The sequence below is a fragment of the Rhinolophus sinicus genome, linkage group LG13 (genome assembly GCF_036562045.2).
Source record: "Rhinolophus sinicus isolate RSC01 linkage group LG13, ASM3656204v1, whole genome shotgun sequence".
Taxonomy (NCBI): Eukaryota; Metazoa; Chordata; class Mammalia; order Chiroptera; family Rhinolophidae; genus Rhinolophus; species Rhinolophus sinicus.
This window is the reverse complement of record NC_133762.1, coordinates 35,261,520-35,283,596: the sequence shown is the minus strand read 5'-3', so window position 1 is coordinate 35,283,596 and position 22,077 is coordinate 35,261,520. Positions and strand designations below refer to the sequence as shown.

The 22,077-nt window shown below is 43.8% G+C and overlaps 2 protein-coding genes across 3 annotated transcripts in view; one reads left to right on the top strand and one right to left on the bottom strand.

Moving 5' to 3' along the window:
* Positions 1 to 15,725, bottom strand: part of NDRG3 (NDRG family member 3) — a 70,029-nt gene extending 54,304 nt beyond the window's left edge. The window contains exon 1 of one of the 2 annotated variants that reach the window (XM_019732639.2): positions 15,506 to 15,725. The gene's annotated coding sequence lies outside the window, so the exon portion shown is untranslated. The remainder of the gene's footprint in view (positions 1 to 15,505) is intronic. The other variant, XM_019732650.2, reaches the window with a different exon arrangement.
* Positions 14,355 to 17,744, top strand: LOC109447764 (glandular kallikrein-3, submandibular). Its single transcript, XM_074317343.1, is given in 4 exon segments — positions 14,355 to 14,359; positions 15,406 to 15,630; positions 17,164 to 17,604; positions 17,606 to 17,744. Coding segments are annotated over 4 exon segments (810 nt in total).
* Positions 17,745 to 22,077: the final 4,333 nt, after the last annotated feature.

Genomic DNA, 22,077 nt, shown 5'->3' with positions numbered 1-22,077 from the left:
AGAGGACCCAGTCAACCCATGCCGGACTCCCAACTCCCAGAAACTGTGAAATAATAAATGTGTGTTGTTTTAAGCCATTAAGTTTGTGGTCATATTTATGCAGCAACAGATAATACAACAGTCTTTGTCATCATGGAGTACACATTTTCGTTACTAAAGATGTATAAGGAAGAACAATTTGATCAGAGCTACACTTCAAGAAGCAAGAGTTTGGAGGGTGAATTAAGAGGGGACAAAAACTGAAGGTTAGTGCTGTAGTCTAGAGTGAGACCTTGAATTAGGAATGGCAATGGGAATGAAGAGGGAGATGAACCAAGGCTAAGCTCACTATCCTTCACTTAGGGAATCACAGCAGTGGACGGACAGTATGGTAGCCAACCTCCAAGATGGCCTCCAATGAGCCCAACGATCTTTGATTCCTGACAGTCTCACTCATGTAATCTCCCACACAAATAAATCAGGGATGGCCTGTGTAATAGTAACTAGCTGGAAGCAACAATATGTGACTTCTGAAGCTACGTCACAAAAGGCATTAGTTTCTGCTGCATAACATTGTAGTCTTCACTCATTAGCTCTGGGTGAAGCCAGCCACCATATAATGAAAACACTCAAACCGCCCTTTGAGGAGGCCCATGTGGAGAGGAAACAATTCGCCAGTACCAACCTGCCAGGCATGTGAGTGAGGCACCTTGCAAGTGGATCCTCAAGCCCCAGCCAAGACTTCAGATGAGTGTAGCCCAAGAGACATCTGACTGCAACCACACGTGACCCTGAGCCTGAACCACCCCACCAAGCCTCCACCTGAATTCCTGACCCACAGAAACCATCAGAGATAATAAATAATTCTGTTTTGGAGTGATTTGTTACACAGCAACAAATACAGAGAGGGAGTAGACAGGGCAATAGAGTTCCAGAAGAGGGAAGTTGTGGGGAGGCAGGGTAAACTGCCCCAAATCCTTCCTCCATCCCACTGTACAGGAAGCCACTGAGAAAGACTGCAAATACCGGAAATTGCAGGCAAGTGATTCCCACCCAGACTTCAAAGCTCCAGGCCACCTCCTCTGCCTTGGCCCTGAATCCCTCAAAGTCAGGAAAAATGCTAATTGAATGAGTTGGGGACTTAGCCATTCAACAAACACACATTGAGCCTCCACTGTGCAAAGCATTATGGACGACACCAAAAGGTCACTGCCTTCTGGGAGCTTACTAAAGATGACATATCTATAAAAATGAGAACTAAAAAGAGGGTCATAGGAGTTCAGAGAAGGAGCAGTTACTTCTGATTGGTGGAAATCAAGAAATATTTCACATTAGTTTACTATATTAATTCTTTTTAGTTTTTCTCCAGAGACAGGATTGCATGTTTTGACTGTTAGCTATGGAGCGGGTATGTGTTCCAGGTTACCTTTTAGTTATTACTGACCAATACACCAAAAGAAATCCTGCTCCCAGCTGGGCCTACAGGACAGACTAACAAAAGCCCTTTTATCATTCCTTCAAAGGACCCAGAGAATGCCCATTGGGAACACTCCTCAATGATGGACCACACATGCCAATCGTAAGCATCCCAAACATTGGTGCCTGATATTTACCCTCTCCATAGAACACAGTTCTTTTCTCAGATCCCAGGCATCTTATAAACTTGATTAAACTACTGAATGCCCAGAAGCTCAATTTTACTTGCTTTTGTTTTTTACCAGTCACATTTCAAAGGAGATGAGGTGGCTTGACTCTTTTATCACAAATTTCTGCCAGCACCTACGACTTCCTTTTTTAGTCGCACTTCGGCTCAGTTAACTGTGTCGAACAAAAAATATTGGCCTAACTGGGATCTATTTACTTGTTATGTGTTTATTAATCACACTAGTATAAACTAACTCACTTACTTAAAAGCAGGACGCTTGAAGGTATTGATTATTCAAAGACGACCCCACACAGGGCCTGCCAAAGAGCCTCAGGGCCATGGGAAAGCCCGAGGTTCCCTCAAGTTCAAAGAGTCTGGCATTCAAAGCGTTCTGACGCATTTTTAAAAGATGAAAAATAATGCGATGTTTGTGCCAGGACAAACACTTAAATAAAGGCACAAATTAAATGAGAAGGCTGTCCGTATCAGCTGGGCCCAATGCAGACTCAATGCAGGACAGGCAGCTGCTACAGTGTGACTTGGGAACTGGCAACAGGACAATAGACGTTCACCTTCCCCATTAGAGGGGACCTAATGCCCTAATGCGTTCTTCTGGAGACTCAATTTCTCATTGTCCTGAGCCCTTGCCAATGAACAGTTTTGTAACCCCTATAAGAAAACTAAGATCACATGGTGGAAAATTCCATCTCCAGATCCCTCAGCTACACAGACTGGCTCCTGCCTGGGGCCCCAAGACCTGCAGTTCCCTCATCTGCACAAATGATGTGGCTGCCAGATCCCATCCTGGTGCTAGAGGATATTAATATTCTCAAAAAGCTAGTAGGGATTTTATAAATGGCAGTAAATAACAAAATGTTCACACTGTTTCCCAGCTTTGTGAGGTAGAGGGAGGACGGAACAGTAAAAACCAGCCATCGTCGAACTGAAGAAGTGAGCCTGGTACTAAATGGCTAGAAAGGGAACAGGGAAAAGTGTAAATCCTACACCGGCCAGTAATTATAACCTAAGCACCTTACGTTTAATCCTCATAACAGTCCCCTCAGGTAGATGTCTTCACTTCCTACTTCACAAGAGGAGAAATTTAGCATTAGAGAAGTGACTTTTTCAATATCCCACATCTAAGAAAGTAACAGGGAAAGGATTTAAAAGCTTTCGCTTTTCCCACTACACCATGCTGTCTACGCCAGGCTCCATCTACTGTCCGTAGAACCCTGGGCAAGTTTCTTCCTCTCTACCCAAAGGTAATAGAAGCCCAGAGCAATCCTCCACCACCAATGACCCGGACGCCTTAGAATGAAGGTTTGAGCCATCATACCAGTACAAGAAACCTCAGTGTCTCAGTGGTTAGCTGAGGACTAGGAGAACAGGGGAAAGACAAACAAAATTCCAGCTATTACTTGGTAACCAGTTCCAAAAACAACGGTATTTATTGCTTGTTTTTAGAACACTGAGCCTCAAACAGGCAGTCACCTGGGGACCTTAGGATCTTAGACATAATCGGTTTTGAGTGACGCCAGGTCAATAGGTGACGTCATCATCTGAGGAGGAGTAACGATCACGTGAGTTGAAGAGGTGAGTACTTGAAAGGCTTGATTATCAGCACCAACCCCCCACAGCGGTGATGAAGATGGGGTGGAGGCTGTTAATCTAATTTTATCCTGCCTTTGTCCAAAACGGATTTCAGTAAACTAGGTAGGATTTTAAACTAGAAGGGGAGTACACTAGAGAGAAGTTTAGTAGCTCAGAGCAAAACTCTAGTGAAAGGTGACAAGAGTCTGACCCCACTACTGGAATCACAGATACAACCAAGGGGGAGACCTGGGCGCTAAAGTTGGTAAAAATAGTGTGAGGTCAGAGAAGAGTTAGATTTTGCCATGGTTTTGCAGGGGTTCAGAACAAGCCACTCCAAGATGTGCCTGAGTGGTTATGTAGATTATTTTGAATTAAAGGCAACCAAAACCCTGGTGGGCTTGTAACGGTGACACTATCTCTTCTATTTTGAGATTTAAACCTCCAGTGTAATTCAATTGAACAGTGTAGTTTAGCTTGGGACTTTTTGAAAGTTTTCTTTTCTTTGCTCCCCTCCCTTTCCCACCAAACCTTAATGACTCTGTTTAATATACATTTACTACCCTGTTTCCCCGAAAATAAGACCTAGCCAGACAATCAGCTCTAATGCGACTTTTGGAGCAAACATTAGTAAAAGACCCGGTCTTATTTTACTATAAGGGTATAATATAATATAATTAATATAATAATATAATATAATGTAATATAGTATAATGTAATATAGTACCGGGTCTTATATTAATTTTGCTCCAAAAGACGCATTAGAGCTGACTGTCTGGCTAGGTCTGATTTTCCGGGAGACACAGTATGGACACCAGTTTCAATGATTCTGTTTACTCCAGACCGTATGCACACCAGGCTCAAACATCCCAATTCCTCAAGGAAACCTCCAGGAGACTGACTTGAAAGAAGTTTTTACATCTGTGAAGATCCACTCCTATCCCTGAAACAAACCAGCCCCTGGGGAGCACCTTTCTCCAGAAATTACCTGACCAACCTCCCTTTCCTGCCTATAAAACCTTTCAGACATACTGGGAGGTGTGGCGGAGGGGTGGGGCTGGGGGCAAGACGGCCTTTGGACAGGAGTCGGCCACCCTCCCAGAATGGCAGCATTCTGAATAAACCTGCTTTTCTTTCCACCACCCTCGCCTCTCAGTTATGGCTTTCCTGTGGCAAGCAGCCAGACAGACCTTCACCACAGTATCATGAGAAATTTCACAACTCCCCCCCAACTATCTAGAACAATTTAAATTCGGAGCCTGGCCCAAGATAAGAGTTATCATCAGGAGTGATCTTTTTACCGATCTATATATGGAAGGGCAAACTAATGACTGAACGTGTGCTCTGCCCACAATCACCTCATCCCTAGCCCAGAATGTCTTATATACCTCAATTTTCCTTTCTGCCTCTGAACCTCTGATTTATGTGGGATCTCTGCCTCTCATGTATGCGGGGGTTCCCACACATATGTATATAATTAAATTTGGTTATCTTCTCGTTAATCTATCTCATGTTTATTTAATTATTAGATCAGCTAAAAGAACCTAGAGGGTAGAGGAAAGTTTCTTCATCCCCCAGTTTCTACTTAAAGGGATGAAAGAATGATGGCAAAATGAACGGAAATGGGGGAATTAAGAAGCAACAGAGGAAGTGGTGAAAAACAATCAATTTTGAAAAAACAAAAATCAATTTTGAGTCACAGCTGAAATGTGGGCATCCAAGAAACCCAAGCACAGGACGGAGTGAGATTTAGTGAGGAAAATCTATAGGTGCTGAGGGGAGCAGAGTTGCTACCCCAAAATACACCTCTTTGGAATACCGATTATTTCAGGCTGATTAACTTTATGAAACAGCAGAAATGGGAGAAGCTCTGTAACCAAGTAAAGGGACATTTATATTTGTAAGGGACATATCGATCTGTGAGGCTTTCCCACACTATACCAGACCTGCATTCATGATCTATGGAGAAGGCCAGGACTTAAATCTACATAACAATTTTATTGTTTACTGTGCTTGCCAGGTCACCTCCCAGGAGTGACTCTCCAACCCCAACACCTTCTTTTGTCTTTAGCTGAAGGTGGTATTTAAGGTGATGGCTTCCGACATTTTGGCAAGTTACTCAGTTTTCCTGGGTCCTTCCCACGTATACAGGTTTTTCTCCTGCTAATCTTTCTTGTGCAGTGACAGAAGAAAGCAGAACCAGTAAGAAACAAAGGAAAAAACTCTCAACAGATGCCAGAGATAATGCAGAAACACAAAGTCAAAGAAGCCAAGGGAGAAGAGAAATTTACAGGAAAGGAGAGCTAAAAATGGTCAAATGCTGAGGAGGGAAAGGAGGAGGTGAGGACAAAGAAAGGGCCCTTATCTTTTAACAGCGAAAGTCAGTCGGATTAAAACCTAGGAAAAATGAGGTTCAGTTCTCCATGCTGAAAAAAACCGCCATGACTATGACTTTTTAGAAAAACAGAACCTGACATTTCTGAATTTAAATGTAAGCAAAACTGTTCCCAGGATGGTCAGGAGAGAACCAGTGTTCTTTGATACTCAGTCAGCACTCAGAAGAACCTTTAAAGATCAAGCAAGACTACTGACTTTTAATTTTTGCACCAAAACTCTGAAATAGAGAACAGAAGGAAGTGTGGGGCACGGGCTGAAGTGGTGAGAAGGCTAGGGCTCTGCAGAACACATTTTAAATAAAGTGCGACGATATGTTTCTGAGTGCAACCTTTGCTCACTCAGAAAAAATGGGTGCCCAAATGCTTCCAGTCACGGATAGCACATCAGATGAGAACTCTAGACCCAGGTAAGCCCCTACCTAGCTGAGTGGCACTGAGTAAAGCATTTTCCCTTTCTAGACCTCGGTTTCCCCATCTGTCAAGGGAAGAGGTTGGGCAGCATGACCTTTTTGGCTCCTAATAGGGCTGACATTCTATGACCCAGAAATTCCCGCTAAATGTAGTATTTTAAATTTTACATTCTTCCCCAGGGCAAGCGTCGTCCCCCATTCGATTCTTACTACAATCCTAAGAGGTGACTAAGTTACCAACCTGATGAGAGTCAGACTACAGAAGGTCACTCAGCAAATCAGTGGGGGGGTGCAGCTGGCCTGTCCCCAGGGACATGAGGGTCACAGGCTTTTAGCTGAAAGCTCACTGAGAGTTCCAGAGCTTAGACACATTGCTTTGTTACTTTAAAAAAGACAAGAAGGGACTATACACACTACTGGCTTTCTAAACTACCCGCTGTTTTGTTTTGTAGCTTTCCCCCATGAGCAAGGTAATTTGTCTGGCCTTCGCAGGCTTTGCCAGGATGTACTGATGCCAGGCCACTCGTTTGTATTCCAGAGGCAAAGTCAATCACTTTGGGTTTTGGCAAGACTGCAGAGAGACAAGCTAAACAGAATGAAGGCAGCAAACAAAGAAGGCATACTGAGGAGAATGAGCTGGACAGGGCCGGCGGGAGCTGGTGCTGAAACAGCTCGACATGACAAGCTGCAGGAAGTGGCTAGGGGACGGGCTAGAAAGTACAGTGCTGTTCCTACAGCAAGCTAACGCACGTCTTCTTTTTACCTGTAGACCACTGGCTGAATGGGCAATTATTATAGCACTTTACAATTTACAAAGCACCTTTACACCTAGCATCTTATTGGATGATCCTGACAGCACCGTGAGCTAAAACACCGGGGCACTGCCATCCATCAGAGATGAGGAAACTGAGGCTTAAAGAGGTGAAATGGATTGACCCAAACAACACAACTAATAAAGGCAATAGCTGGAACCGAAACCCAGTTTTCTCCTGATCCCAAAGCTCGCTCTGTGCCCTGTATCACAATGCCGCCCAGGTGATCACAGATGACGACTTACAGGTGAAAGGAGAGAAATTCAGCACACTGCCTCATTGCACCCACCTCACGCTGAGGCCCTCTTTATCTCTGGTCCCAAATTACACTGAATAGTTAGGATCAGGCCACAGGCTCTAGGATTATCAAGTGAATAACAAGAAAACTGAGATTTGGGACTGGGATTTGCCTTCACCCGTTAATTCACTAGAGTTGGGGAGATTAAGTCTATAGATAAATCACTACAGGTCAACGCAGTATAAACATGAGCCTATGAATTCAACAAACTCTAACGCATTTTCTCAACCTCAGCACCACGAACATTTTAGGCTAGATAATTTTTTGTTGTGGGGTCTGTTCTGTGCATAGAATGTTTAGAAGCATCCCTGACCTCTACCCACTAAATTGGACAGTAACACCCTCTTCCAACAGTTGTTACAAACAAATATGTCTCCAGATACTGCCAAATGTCCTCTGGGGGGCAAAGTCACCCCCAGTTGAGAAACACTACTCTAAGGGTTAGGGAGGTCTAGGGCAAAGGACAGTTAATGCAGTTGTGGGTGCAGAGAAAAAGATTCACAGAGGAGGTAATACTTGAACCGGACCATGAAGAATAGATACAACTCCTGCAGGTGAGGATGACAGAAGACTAAAAGAAGGAATTGCAGAAAGAGAATAACTTAAACACCGATGAGAAAGCACAGGTCTGCTGGAAAATGATGCAGTTTGGCAAGAGCCGTAGGTCCCTGCTGGAAATAGGAGATAAGGCTAAAAATGCTTAGTGAAGTCAGGTCAGAGATAGCATCTGTCAACTAATACTTACAAGGTATACATACGGAACGAGGTAGCCAACCATACAAGATATCACACAGATATTCAATAGTGTAAGTCAAACCAGTGGCACTGCCATGTGTCCCACCTCCCCAAGAGGACAGGATGTTGCGTGAGTATCACATCTTACGCTGCATCTAGTGTTCGTTGTATTTAGTCCGAGCTAAACAAAGCTTGGAGCCAGTGCAGGGGTAGGAGACATAACTAAGGAGCAGGGCCAGGAGTTTCCCAGAGGTAAGAATGGTGGGCCTTGAATAGGAACACGTTTTGGACAGCTGGAAGGAGAGAGAGGGCATTTCAGGTGAGGACATCCAGGAGACACTAAAACAATGCAGCTGGGAAAGAAAGCAAGCCTGGTCAGAACCCAGAGCACAGGAATTGGACTTTCTGTGTAGACAACCACTGAGGGCTCCTGAGCAGAATGACACACTTGTTTAAAACATGGCCGTCTTATCCAGTGGTTAGTTATCTTAGCTACACGTTAGAAAGACCTGGGGAGCTCTGAAGAGCAGCAACGCCCAGGCCCCAACCCTAAAGATCCAACTTCATCGGGCGAGGGTAGGGCCCTGGAATTGGTTTTAAAACTCCACAAGCAATTCTTCTATGGGACTGAGAACCTCTGGTCTACAGTCATGCCCTCAGCCTCAGATGAAAAAAGAGGCCTAGAAATTGCAGTGATTTGCCTAAATGCACACAGCCAGTTAGGTGAAGCACTGGGACAGCAACTGAACTCCGTCCTATTCCAGGCTCTGAAAGAGCTCTCAGGGTATTGGGCTAAATTCCACGCTTCAGTAAGAAGCACAATTATCTGATGACTTGGCTGTCAAGTTTTCCAGGGTTAAAGCCTGAATTAATCGAATCATAAAACTATTGACTTAAACATCCCCACAAGCATCAAGGATAATGGATGTTGGTTTCATTGCTGTCTCCTGGGGGCCCTTAGGAAAGGGTCTCAGGAGACTCCCCAGAAGGCCTGATAAACAAGTCAAACCACCCAGCTCCATGGAAGAAACAACGACTTTTTAACATACAGCTCACTGAGTTTTTGTACTGCGTAAAGGAAAGTCTGGGTTCCTGTTCACCAGAAGAAATACTCTCAACAGAAGCTATCCCATAAGCAAAGATGTGGGGAAAGGGATCAAAGGCAGCTGCTAAGGCATGCTCACAGACCCTCCTTTGAACAACAGACACTCCTCTGGTCCTCCGCCCTGGATAAGGGCCATCCACACCCCTTGTGTTTTCCTGAAAAGGGCAGCACTCTTTACAACAGGCCCACCTTTCCGTTGTGTCATTCCTGGATTCTGGCAGCAGGCAGTACATGGGGAGGTTTGCAAAAACTGGGAATCTGAATCTGTGCTAGGTGTTCATTCTATTCACCCCAGGGTACTGGAACAGATAACCACTAGGACAAAGCAACGTGCCCACCTAGGGGCCTTCTCCTTCATCCCCGACACCCACCCAGCAGCTGACGTTGTAACATGGGGGTCATACTGCAGAAACTCTGCAAGCAGAAGCCCTTCCCTCTGCCTTCCACTTCTAAAGCATGCAGCTCAGGACACGAGGAAAGCTACTGCTGGCAAGGCCGTGCGTGGCATGTGCTCCTGGGCCGGGCTCCGGGTTCCCGTCAGCTGTAAGGCAGAACCCCTGAAAACAATGTGTTCTCCAACAGCCTGGGTGGTAGGTAAAGAACCAACCAGATTCCTAAGATGCAGTACTTAAGACTCATACTAGCTGTATTTATTGAGCAGTTACTCTATGGCAGATACCATGATAAGCACTTTTTTCATTATTTCATTTTCCCACACATACTTGTAAAATAGGTACTGTAAACCCTATTTTACAGATAAAGAAACTGACACTTGGAGCGGTTTTGTAATATGCCAAAGGTCACCCAGCTACTAAATGGCAGAGTAAGGATTTAAATCTGAGCAGCCTGTGTCTACAATTTGGACAGGCCTCGGCAAACAACTGTTCCCACTTGATGCCAAATGATCATTAATTCTTCTACTTATTGTCTCCGGTTTGGCTACTGGAGTTTACCAGGATCTTATGGGACAAAGAATTTTGAAACTGAAGAGCATCATATAAAATTTAGGTATCACTAATACAAAGTTAGGTATGATTAGGTATTAGCATTATTACTTTAATTAATAGGAGAGAACTGCACCTATCTGGGTGGTATTTGAAAAGCAACCCTGTGGACTGCCTAGCTATCCAAAGTCACATTTTAGTCAACACCCTGGTTAAACTCATGTTCCAACACACAGATTTAAAAGAAGCAACATCTTCAAAGTTGAAGAATAGCAGGGGGGACCACGTCCCCAGAGCTTTCTCAACTGTAGAAAGAAATAGACATATAACCTGATTCCTCTCTTCTCTCTCTGGTAAGTACAGCATTACTGCTTCACATAAAATAGCTTTAGAACTAAAACGTCACTTTTAAAAAGCTTTCAATTTTTATCCATAAGTTGAAAGTTCATGCTTAAAAATGTAGAAGCATTATAAGGATAAAACTGTCATTTTTTAATAAACAACTGTGTCTGTTTTGAAAGCAAATGGTATTTCTGGAACAATTACCACAAGACAATTACCAATTAAAGGAGAAGCTGACAAGACTTCTTAGGTCATCATTACAAACAGGAAGCAACTTCACACTGTTTTTCCGAGCTACATACAATTTTCCTTACCCTGATTTATTATGTTTATGAGTTTTTAGGCCATCACTCTCCCTGTTCCCCCAAAATAACAGCTATTGCCTTTAAACTTGAAACAGCATTATCTTCAAATAGATAAACAATCTTAATAAGTAATAAAACCAAGTCTGAAGAGTGGTGGTAGCAGAAATTTTTACTTGATCAATTGAAAATCCCAAACTGCAGACTGTGGCCATTTTTAGGTGGTGAAGAGATTATAGTCTAATGCTATAACCAAAGCCTGGGGGAAGCCACCCCTCTACTTGAGAAATTAATTTCCATTTCCTATATTAAATCTCTGGGGAAGATAAAACAGAGCACCTCCACACCAAACGTTGGGGAGGACACCCACTCCATATCACATGTTCTTTAACAGCAAACAAGTTTAATAATGCACAGCCTGTTTGGTAATGTAAATAGTGTCTATATAGAATTCAACTCAGAAAGCAAGAAACCCATATTTCCTCCAAAGTATACCCCATTCAGCCATCAACAAAGGATATTTATTTAGGACTGAAAATATGTCAAATTTTGTGAGGCACTGTGAGACACATGACAGAATTTTGAGTAGACTGTACTATACCTTTCACTGAAGAGATAAGCTCAAAAGGCATAATACAACCCGTTTTTGTATGGTATTTAAAACATCCTCCATGCAACTCAGTTAATTTCACATAGTAAATATTTAATGGCCACACTGCAGGTAAATATTACCGTGTTTCCCCGAAAATAAGACCTAGCCGGACAATCAGTTCTAATGCGTCTTTTGGCAAAGACACATTAGAGCTGATTGTCCGGCTAGGTCTTATTTTCGGGGAAACATGGTATAAACACAATAAAACTAGCACTGTGATTAAAGAAAAAAAAATTTCCTTTACCAAAGAAAGCCCTGAAACCTGGTAAGTACTCATACTCAATCTAGGTTAAGTTTTTGTGCGTTATTTCCAAGTGGTCTCAAAAAAAGGGGAGTTGGGAGGTTTTAAAAAGGTCTTTCAGAATAGATGACCTGACACCCAATTCTACAGTAAACCCAAAATGTTATCAATCTTTGGACCTGAAAGTCCTTGCCATATCCCTTCCTTTCAGCATCCCTATGTAGGCTTGTCAATTTTCCTCCAGAATCTCTCATTTGCCCTTTCTGACTGTCCTCGCTTCTTGCCTGGATTTGCTCATTCATTCATTCATTCATTCATTCATCATTTACCCAGTGCCTGTTACCTGCCGTACACAGAGCTAGACCCTCGTCCTTGCTCTTATGAAGCGCATGAAACTCAGTACAGCTGTTATCTGCCTGTCTCAATCACTAAACTAAAACTTCAGCAAAGGCTTTTCATTTCCAGATCTTAGCAGCATCTGCATACAGGAGACACTCTACAAATATTGGTTGTATGACACTAGATTACTTTAGCGAGCTCTTTTTTAATCCATAAATATTTTAGTACAGTACATATCTTCAAAAAGGACTCACTTTTTTAAAATACAAAAGCAATTATGTGCACAATGCAAAAATAGTATAGAAAGGTATAAAGTAAAAAGCGAATTCTCCAACACCCTACATTCCACTTCCAGAAGTTCCTAGTGCTACGATTTGGAATGTATCTTTCTAGAACTTTCCTATGCTGGTGTATAACATGCACACAGGAGCGCGCTCACACACACACACACACACACACACACACACACACGCTTTTTGGAACCAGTTCTTCGATAGTTTCTGACACTAGCTTCTCAACCTTCTAATCCAGTGATTCTCAGTGTTGTCCCTGGATTAGGGGCATCAGCGTCATCAGGGAACTTCAGAAACACAAGTTGTCAGGAGCCACTCCAGACCTACTGACGCAGACATTCTGGGATCCTGAGGTGCATCCAAGGTGCAGAACCACTGCTCCCGAATCCAGTCAAACCACCCTGGTCAAGCAAGTGTTTTTTCCTGTCCCTTAAACACATCAAGCATTGTTACCTTACTTCAGTTTTACCACCCTACTTCAAAATGCTTTCCTTGTTCTTTTGATTAATTCTGACCCTACCAATCTGTCAAGGCCCAGAAAGTCCTAACTCCTTCCCAAAGCGCCCTCACTACCACAGCTCCTACCGATTGATCTCTCTTGGTCCCCTCCCAACTGCTATGCCAGGGCTCGTCCCTCTACCACAGGATTTAACAGTTAGGTACCCTGTCTTCAATGTCAGAGAAAAGATCATAAACTCCTTGAGACATGAATCCTATTTTTGTTCTCTTTCTCAACCCTCTTCTAAGCACACAAACGGCATTTTAAAAGAGTTGCTGGTTAATGTCTTTATGGATGAATTCACTGAAATACTGATAAACCTTTAATGGATAAAAAGTCTGGATTTCAAGTTGTAGCCCCAGTTCTGTGATCTTGGCTAAGTTCTCTTCCTAGGATGAGGGCTGTAAAAGTGAGAAGGTTGAACTCAATGACTTGATGATTCCTTTCAGCTTGAACAGTGTATGATTTTATGAAATGTCCCATGTTGGAATATCTTATTCCATTATACTCTCATATTGCTCTGTTTATAAAACTGTCATGGCAATTTTTAGACCTGAGTTACAGTTAGATACGGTGTTTCCCAATTAGCTAGTAAGCTCTATCAACAGGAACCATGTTTTAGTCAACGGTGAATTTTCCACCACACCCAGCACCATGCCTTCCACATAACAGCTCAATATATTTGCAGAAAATTATTGGAAGAACTCTTTAAAAAGTTTTATTTATGTAGAGAACCTATGCACAGATCTTGCTGCCTCCCAAAGGGCCCTTCTGAATATTTAGTACTATAAATACTATGAAATGATTTCTGATAAAAAAAAAAAATTGTGATGACTCTGATAGCACCAGGGGCGGCAGTCAGCCACATAAGACCAAGAATGTAAAAAGAAATCTAACATGCATTTAGGGATAGACTACAAGGACATAAACCTCAGGCTACCTTACTGTAACATGCAAATAAAAACTGCTTCGTATACTTAGTGGCGTATATTAACTCCACTGTTGGGGATAAATAGGCTTCTTGGTACAGGACCTTTATTTGCAAATTTTCAGAAACAACAGGGTGGATGGGACACCTGTGAGCGGTCGTTGATGACCAGAAGTTGAATCTAAAGGGAGGGACATCACAGGAGAAAAAAATTGTTTTCCTTTATTCTTTTTCTTTTTATTGTATCTATATATGAGAAGATGGATGTTAGCTGAACCTAGTGTGGTAATCATTTCACAATATACATAAATCAAACCATAATGCTGTATGCCTTAAATTTATACAGTGATGTATGTCAATTATTTCTCAATAAAACTGGAAAACATAAAATAAAGGAGGGACAGCAAAGAGAAATTGAAGGGCAAGAAGGAAGAACAGAAGGGCAGCAAGAAAACATGACTCTTATGAGTAATGAAAAGGAGTAGCGGAAATTCAGTTTTTACCAAGGGCCTACTTATTATAAGCCAAGCACTTGGGGCTGCAAATACGTGTGTGTGTATAACTCTAATTGGGAAAATCAAGCAAGGAAGGCTTCACAGAGAAGTGGTGAGTTAGTGAAGCTTTTAAGTGCGTAAGAAGGATTTGCTAAGGAAGAAAAAAAGTTTGAGCTCGTTATGTTGGGGAAGAAATATTCACATATTTTTACAGCTGTACTTTTGGGACTTTAAACCATGGAGGCTTCTTAGATGTAGCATCTCCATCAATGTTCTCTTTCCCTTTTTACTTTGTCTTAAATATTAAAATGTTCAAGCCCAGCATTAGAAGAGAGCCAGAAAGCCCCAGAATGAGGTAAGTGCTCGCCAAATTTGCTCTGTCACCTCCACATCCAGTCAGTCCAACTTGCTCTTCTAGCAGCCACTAAAGGAAGGCTAATTATATCCTCTGAGGACCAGGCTAGGGGGGAAATTTGGATACAGGCATCTAAGGTTTACCCCTGTTCTGCCAGTAAGAGCTTCCGCCTCCTAAGCCATGAGGCTCCTAGTCTGTGAGAGGCCAGCTCTGCAGAAAAAAAGGGTGCATGAAAGGGAAGGGGGAAGCATTGGATAGGGAAATGCTGAGGTTATTAAGTGAGATCATCTTAACTGTTTAGCAAGATCCCTGGCACACAGCAAACGTTGGATGAACGTTAGCTTATATTAATAACGTGCCTACTACTTATTATTACAGCAACACTTCAATTGCACTCCAACAAGAAAACACTGTTTTTGCAGTCTTTTGCGACGTTGAAGAAGCAACTCCATAGCAAGTGTATATCAAATATTTTTAAAGGTACAAGATTAAATTCAAACCGTACTGGCCTGAGAGCCCAAGACCCTGGGGCAAGGGCCAACCCCGCCTCTGGCCAGCTGCGTGACCTTGGGCAGGTAATTCACCACTCGCGGCCTCAGTGTCCTCGTCTATCACGCAGGGTGAAGGTGCCCCTCCCTCGCAGGATCGCCGTGGGGTCCCGCCAGAGGATACAATTTGCTGCACCCGGGCCGCTCGGATACAAAGCAAGCTCACCACTCATCCTTCGAGCCGCCCTGGGACTGGGACTGGGAGATAGATGGGTGCCCGACATGGAGGCACACTGAGCCCCGCCTCCCGCAGAGCAGGAGCGAGAAAGGGGGTCGCGCCTGAGGTGGGGTCTCTGCAACCGCGGGTTTGGGGCGCCTCTAGGCTCGGCCGCTGCCGCCTGCACGCTGCCGCCTGGGGGTTCGTCGCAGGGCCCCACCGCCTAGGCTCTGGGAGCGGCCGAGGGAGGCCGGGCTGACCCCGGTTCCGCGAGCCGGGAGGGCAGAGGGCGCCGGGAGCACCCGGAGGAGGCTATTCGTATGAGCTCCGGGCCCCCACAGCGCCGCGGAGACGAAGCGGGGAAGGAAAAGGCACGGGGAGCGACGCCCCCGCAGGCAGCGCCGCGCCTCCCCAGCGGGCCGGGATGAGCGGCTCACTCACCTGAGGCTCGGGTACCCGCCGTCAGTGCAGCAGCCGCGCAGGCTTCGGCTGCAACAGCAGCGGCGAGGGGCGGGGGGCAGGCTTTGCGGGCGCGCAGGCGCGCTGAGGGCGCCTGGGCCGCGTAGGTGCGTTGTGCTCGCTCACGGCGGGAACTACCAAGATGGTGGCTGCGGCCGGACGGGCCTGCGGCGCCATCTTACATGTAGTTTTTCTTACTAAAGAATCGCCTGGGTGGCTGGTTAGCTCAGTTGGTTAGAGCCCGGGTGCTCTTAATAACTAGGTTGCCGTGTTCGATTCCCCATTATGGGCCACTGTGAGCTGCGCCCTCCACAATTAGATTAAAACAACTACTTGACTTGGAGCTGATGGATCCTGCGAAAACACAAATAAATAAAAGTTAAATTAAATTAAAAAAAAAAAAAGCATCTCCTGGGAGAGTAACCTTAAACTAGAACTATCCAGAGGGAGGGGTGTTGAGTGCTGCGTCTGGCCAGCCTCCTCCTTTATGCGGAGTCACATCCTTATGAAGCACTTAAGAACCCCTTTAGGGAACGGTGTCGTGCTTTTACCTCAGCCCAGAGCTGTCCCATGGCACCTAGCACAGCGCTTAGCACCAGGAAGGGGGTTAGTAAGTTTTTGGTGAATGAACACAGTAACTTAAGAACTAGAATCCAAGACTCAAGCCTCCTAATTCCCAGTCTTCCGTTACAACCGCCAGCTACACCGCCTCCTTTCTTGGGTGCAACATGAGAAACTGATTTTTCCCCCCCAGAATTACACATGAAGCTTAATGACCCCCAAATGTAAATAACACCAAAATGCACAAGACTAAATCCCTTTCCCCAAAGTTCATAATTTAGTTAATCTTGTGACAATTAATAAAGGGAAACCTCATTTAAAATGGAGTTGGGGGGGCAGGCATCAGGCACTACCACACAACATGAATAGCAGACTCCAATAGGAAGAATCTTCAATTACCAACCTCAACAGAAAGAGATGCACCTCGCAAGTCGATACTATTAAAAAAGCAATTCAAATGAAAAAAAGAAGAGAGCTAATTGCCTTTATTAAGCAATTCATGAATCAGGTAGCAACCCATCTAGCATGTATAAGGGTGCCCCTGGGATTGTACAAAATGGAAGATTTTATAGGAAGAAGGATGAGGCAAGGGTGCTAGTTAAAAAAGAATTATTAGTTTTCTCTCTCTCACCTCCTAGCCTTTTTTTCCTCTGCCTGTTTCTCATTCTCTTTCTTCTTCCATCCCTTTCCCACTTAGCCTATTTCTCATTCTCCTCCCTTGCTCTGTTCTTTCACTCCTGCTTCTTCCATTTGTCTGTTTCTCACTATCTCTGTCTTTCCTCCTCCTCATCCTGCCTCCTTTTTGCTCCATCTCTCTGTTCTACCCTCTGCTTTTCTCATTTACTGTATCTTTTTAAGCTGTTTTTTTCACCCCCTTTCTCTTTGTTTCTGGATCTGCCTTTTCCACTGTCACATTCTTTTGCTTTCTCACTGTCTCTATTTCTCCATGATTCTAAACCTTTTGTGCTCAGTTTTGTCCTTGTTTCTCTTTCTCTCCTTTGGGACCCGCCCCCATGCTGCCCTGCCCCTTCTCCCTTTCCGTTCCTCTTTCCTCATTTCCTTGGTCCCTCTCTCCCCAGTAATTACCAGCTCTGGCTGGGTCGCCATAACCTGTTTGAGAATGAAGACACAGCACAGTTCTCCCAGGTCAGTAAGAGCTTCCCACACCCTCAATTCAGCTTGAGCCTCCTGAAGAACCACGCCACCTATCCAGAAGATTACAGCTATGACATCATGCTGTTCCACCTGGCAGAGCCCGCCCACATAACAGATACTGTGAAGGTCCTGGACCTGCCCACCCAGGAACCCCGACTGGGGAGCACCTGTTATGCCTCCAGCTGGGGCAGCATCGAAGTAGATCCATTTGTAGATGAGTACCCACATGAACCCCAGTGTGTGGACCTCAAGCTCCTGCCCAACGATGTATGTGCCAAAGCCCACACTGAGAAGGTGACAGACGTCATGCTGTGTGCTGGACACTTGCAGGGTGGCAAGGACACCTGTACAGGTGACTCGGGGCCTGCTGATCTGTGATGGTGTGCTTCAGGGAATCACATCTTAGGCATACACCCCGTGTGCCCCACCCAATAAGCCCGGCGTCTTCACCAAACTTATGTCCTTCCTGGACTGGAACGAGGAGACCATGGCAGCCAACCCCTGAATGCCCCCGCCCTGTCCCTGACCCCTAGTAAAACCAAATATGCCTTAAATTTGCAAATAAAATAAAATAAAAAAGAATTATTATTGGGTGGGACACCTTGACGGGGAGGGAACCCAAAGGAAGGATTTTTATCATGCAGATTGCCTCTTTCTATGAGGGATGGGTAGTACAGATTACCTCGGTATTAACCAGAAAATTCCAGATTAGTTGACCAAGATTGCTTCTGGGAGAGTTTGAAACTGCAATAGATCAGGTATTAAATACAAGTTTAGTATCCTGGGCTTTTAGCAGGAGTGATGCCACTCACTTGGGACCTGTGGTTTTCTCTTTAACACTATGACATGGGCCAAGCAAGTAGCCCCCCAACTGAAAAACTTCTAAGTTTTCTTTCCTATAGAGATTTTAAGTTTCCTTCTCCTTCAAGTTTCCTTTTTCCCAGCTTTTTAGCTCCTACCCACTGCTTTAGATAATTACCCTAAAACTTGTGATTTATACTTGTTGATTGTAATCACTGAAGCCTAATGTTCTTTCTAACCCGTTCTGTGCCCAGCTCCTGGACAATTGATGCCACCTGAGTGACCAGCTGAATGGCTACAGGCTCTGTAAGAGCTGACAGATTTTCCATCACATAGCCACCCCACATCAATAGTTTTGAGCTCTGCTCTTTAAGAAATGTATTAATTAAAATCTATTATTCCTCATTCAGGATACAGATGATTCCCCAGCAAGATTACCAGTCCCAACCAAAGAAGCCAACACTGTCTTCCAGGTGGATCTTGAGACCCCTTCCTCTCATCTAAGATCAGATAGGGTGAGAGTTCCGTGAATCTCCAATAGGTAGAGACAGCTCTACGCCCCTGCCCAGCAGGAAGCAGATACAGAAGGAAAAAACCTCCTGTCCCTCAACTTCGCATAGAGATTTGATGGGGATCACTTCTCTCAAGGGGAAAACAAGGCAAGCAGTTAGGCATTGGGTCTCTGCATTCCTGCACATCCAGCACAACCCACAGAATGCGATAGCCCCAAAGACCTCTCCTCTCCGCCCCAAACTTCCCTTTTTCATTGTAATTACCCCTATGAGGAAACAAATGGGTACAAAATCCCCAACTAGATTAAACCAGTCACTCACACCTGTGCCAGTAAATGCTACAATGACCTTCATTTCACCTGGGCCTCATTATACCATCATTATAATATCACACATATGCCCAGAAGTTCATTAATATCATTAATATCATTATAACGGACTGAATTCTGGGAAGGAATTCTGGGAAGTCTAAAGAGATGAGGTAATAGTTTGTTGTCAATCACGTGTCAATCAAGTCGTCCCACGCCCAGAGAGGAACAGCCCATTCTAGAGAAAAAAATGGGGATAAAAACTCCAAGTCCTCACCAGTCAGGGCCTTGTGAGCCTCTTCTTTTGCTCAGCCCGCTCCAAATTCTTTGGAATGTACTTTTTCTCCTAATAATGATGCCTTTGGTCTTTTGAACCTTTTGAATCACGCTTCTGCTCAGGCCTGCTCCAATCTTTTTGGGTGTACTTTCTCTTCTAATAATGGCCCTTGAGCCACTGCTTTCTGCTCAGGCCCGCTTCTACCTCTTTGAAGTGTACTTTTTCTTCTAATAACCTGCTCTTTCACTACTTTACCTCGGTATCTCGTTCAATTCTTTGCTCGAGATGCCAGGAACCTGGACACCGGGCTGAGGAGGGCCCATCCTCCGGCAGCTGGAGCAGCTAAGATTCCCAGTTTTGCTTGAAGGCCCAGCTTTGGCCCCTAGTCTGGGAATCTAGCACGGACACCGCCGAGTTCACCCCCGTTGTGGAAACCAAGCCTCCGAGACATCGCTCTGAGAAGGGCCCGTTCTCCGGTAACACTATTCCAACAGGAAGAAGGACAATTTCCTTCCTTACCCAGCAACTCAGCCAATGAAAAACTTGACACCCTAAACTCTTCCCCTCCGATGGACTTTTGTTCAAAACAACCCCTCTCAACTTCGTTTTCTGTCTATAATGTTCCCCTCCTTTGTTTGCTGGACTTGCCTACTTTTTGCGATAGCGTGCTTGTCCAGAATTGCAATTCTCTGCTATTCCCAAAGAAACCCACTTTGCTGGTAAAATAACTGGCTATCTTAATTTTAAGGTCGTTACATTATTTCGCCTGGGCATTGATGGCAACAGCAATAAAGAGTACCCTACTCAAACACACACACACCAAAGAAATCAACAATACTATATTAAGTATAGATGTTCTCTTAAACTAGTGTCAATGAAAAAACCATCCAGCCTAAGAGAAAACATGAGTTTATTTGAGCAAAACTGACAACTGCTGGGAAGCAAAATCTCAACAATTGAGAAAATGCTCTGGAAAATGGTTTTACAACTTATTTTATACATTAGAATCAAAGGAGGAGAGTTACATGAAATCCATTGGTGATAGGTTAAGGGGTGGGAGAAACCAAAGCAGGGAAATCTCTAGGATTGGATAAAAAGTAAATTGGAGCGATAGATACCTTTTACATTGGTGGGTACAAGATAGTTAATAGCATTTTACAGTACATAGAGATGGTAATCAGGGGATAACAATGCGGGATTCTGGAGTTTCCTGCTTTGGTGTAGTGGGTTGTACCCCGGGGGTCCGGAAAAAGGGATTACTCTGACATTCCAAGGGCATGTTATCTTAGGTGCAAAAAGACTACAGAGAGGCTCACTTAAGGTAAAGACAGACCTTTATCAAGGAAGCCACAGGCCAAGGACGTGACTACCAGCCATGACCTGGCTTTTAGTTAGGAATTTGTATGTTCAGACCATCCTATGAGGTTAATTTGTCTCTGAGTTTGTAGGGCCTGCCATGCAGGCCTCCCATGTTTGTCAGGTTTAGTATGTGACCCTTTTTATCCACATTAGGAAGAATTTAACAAATATTACCAGACATCTCAAGGGCAGTGACTCTGTAATACTGCTATTCATCAAACCCAATTCCTGAATCAAATTTGGGGAGAGAAAAAACTAGTATTAACTGAGCACAGCCTTTTACTATATATGATTTGTTTATTCATTAACATTTACTGAGTGCCAAATTAGTTGTTCACCCTCTCCTACTATCTACACATCCTTGGTTCAATTATCAAAGCTCTCCAATCTTAAGTTCTTCATCTGTGACAAAAAAATATATATACATATACATATACATATACATATACATATATATAGACGTTATCTCATAAGGTTGTGGTCTGTATGCATATGAAATGCTTAGAACTTACTATTTTTCTGTGCTCTATCCTGTTTAGCTATTGGAGACACAAACACCCACTTCTTATGCTTGAGTTTGAACAAATTCTTATAAACAAAAAATGCAAGTGTAATAAAATGGGGGAAAGTAGTCACCTTTGGAGAGAGGTGCTTTATCTATCCCCATTCTACAGATGAGGAAATTAAGGATGAGATGAAGATTCACTTCAAACTCTATGTTCTATTATACTATTCTGCTTGATAATGTAGGAAATTAAAACCACTCCTCTGATTCTTAAAAGCCCCAACTTTCCTTGGGGCTCCCGTATCCCTTCTTGCTGTATTCTGGACAGTATTTATCCACTCTCAAGACTCAGTAATTAGATATTAGTAGCTTCCAAATTTTATTTCTAGTCCAGATTTTTCTACCTGGTTTTCCACCAGTATATCCAACAGTCTAGTTGACTTCTCCATCTGGTATCCCAAATTTAATTACTAGCTTTCTCATTAACTGCTCTATTATCTACCCAGTTGTTTAAGCTTTCACTCCCTCCATTACATTGATACTGCTGTTCTAAATTTATTTAATCTAACTCTTATAGCATCCCTGTGCTATAGTTCCTCATTCTCCTAATCATACAGATAAGCGGCTATGTAGCTTTTTCCTCAGACACAAGTGGAAGAGTTCTGCTCTTAACTACATGCCTACTATGTTCCAGACACTATGAGCCACTCACCCCACTCACCTACTGCCAACACCTAGTACAAGCCATCACTGCCCATGCAGACCACTGCAATAGCCTAACTGGTCTGTCACATCCATACCTTGCTTACTTCTATTCTCCACACAGCAACTAGAGTGATCTTTTAAAAATAAAGTTCTGATCCCATCTCTCCCTCCCTTAAATCTTCTAATGACTTTCAGTTACCTTTGTCTCAAGTGGCTTTTCCGCTGGCACTCAGCATCCTGCTTTACTAGTTTTTGTGTTTTTTTTTTCAGTATTCCAGAATGCTTCATTCTCTTCAGCCCTTTGGAAATGCTTTTTGCCTCAAATACTTGACCTATTTAACTCCCTCATCCTTCCCAAATCAACTAAAACA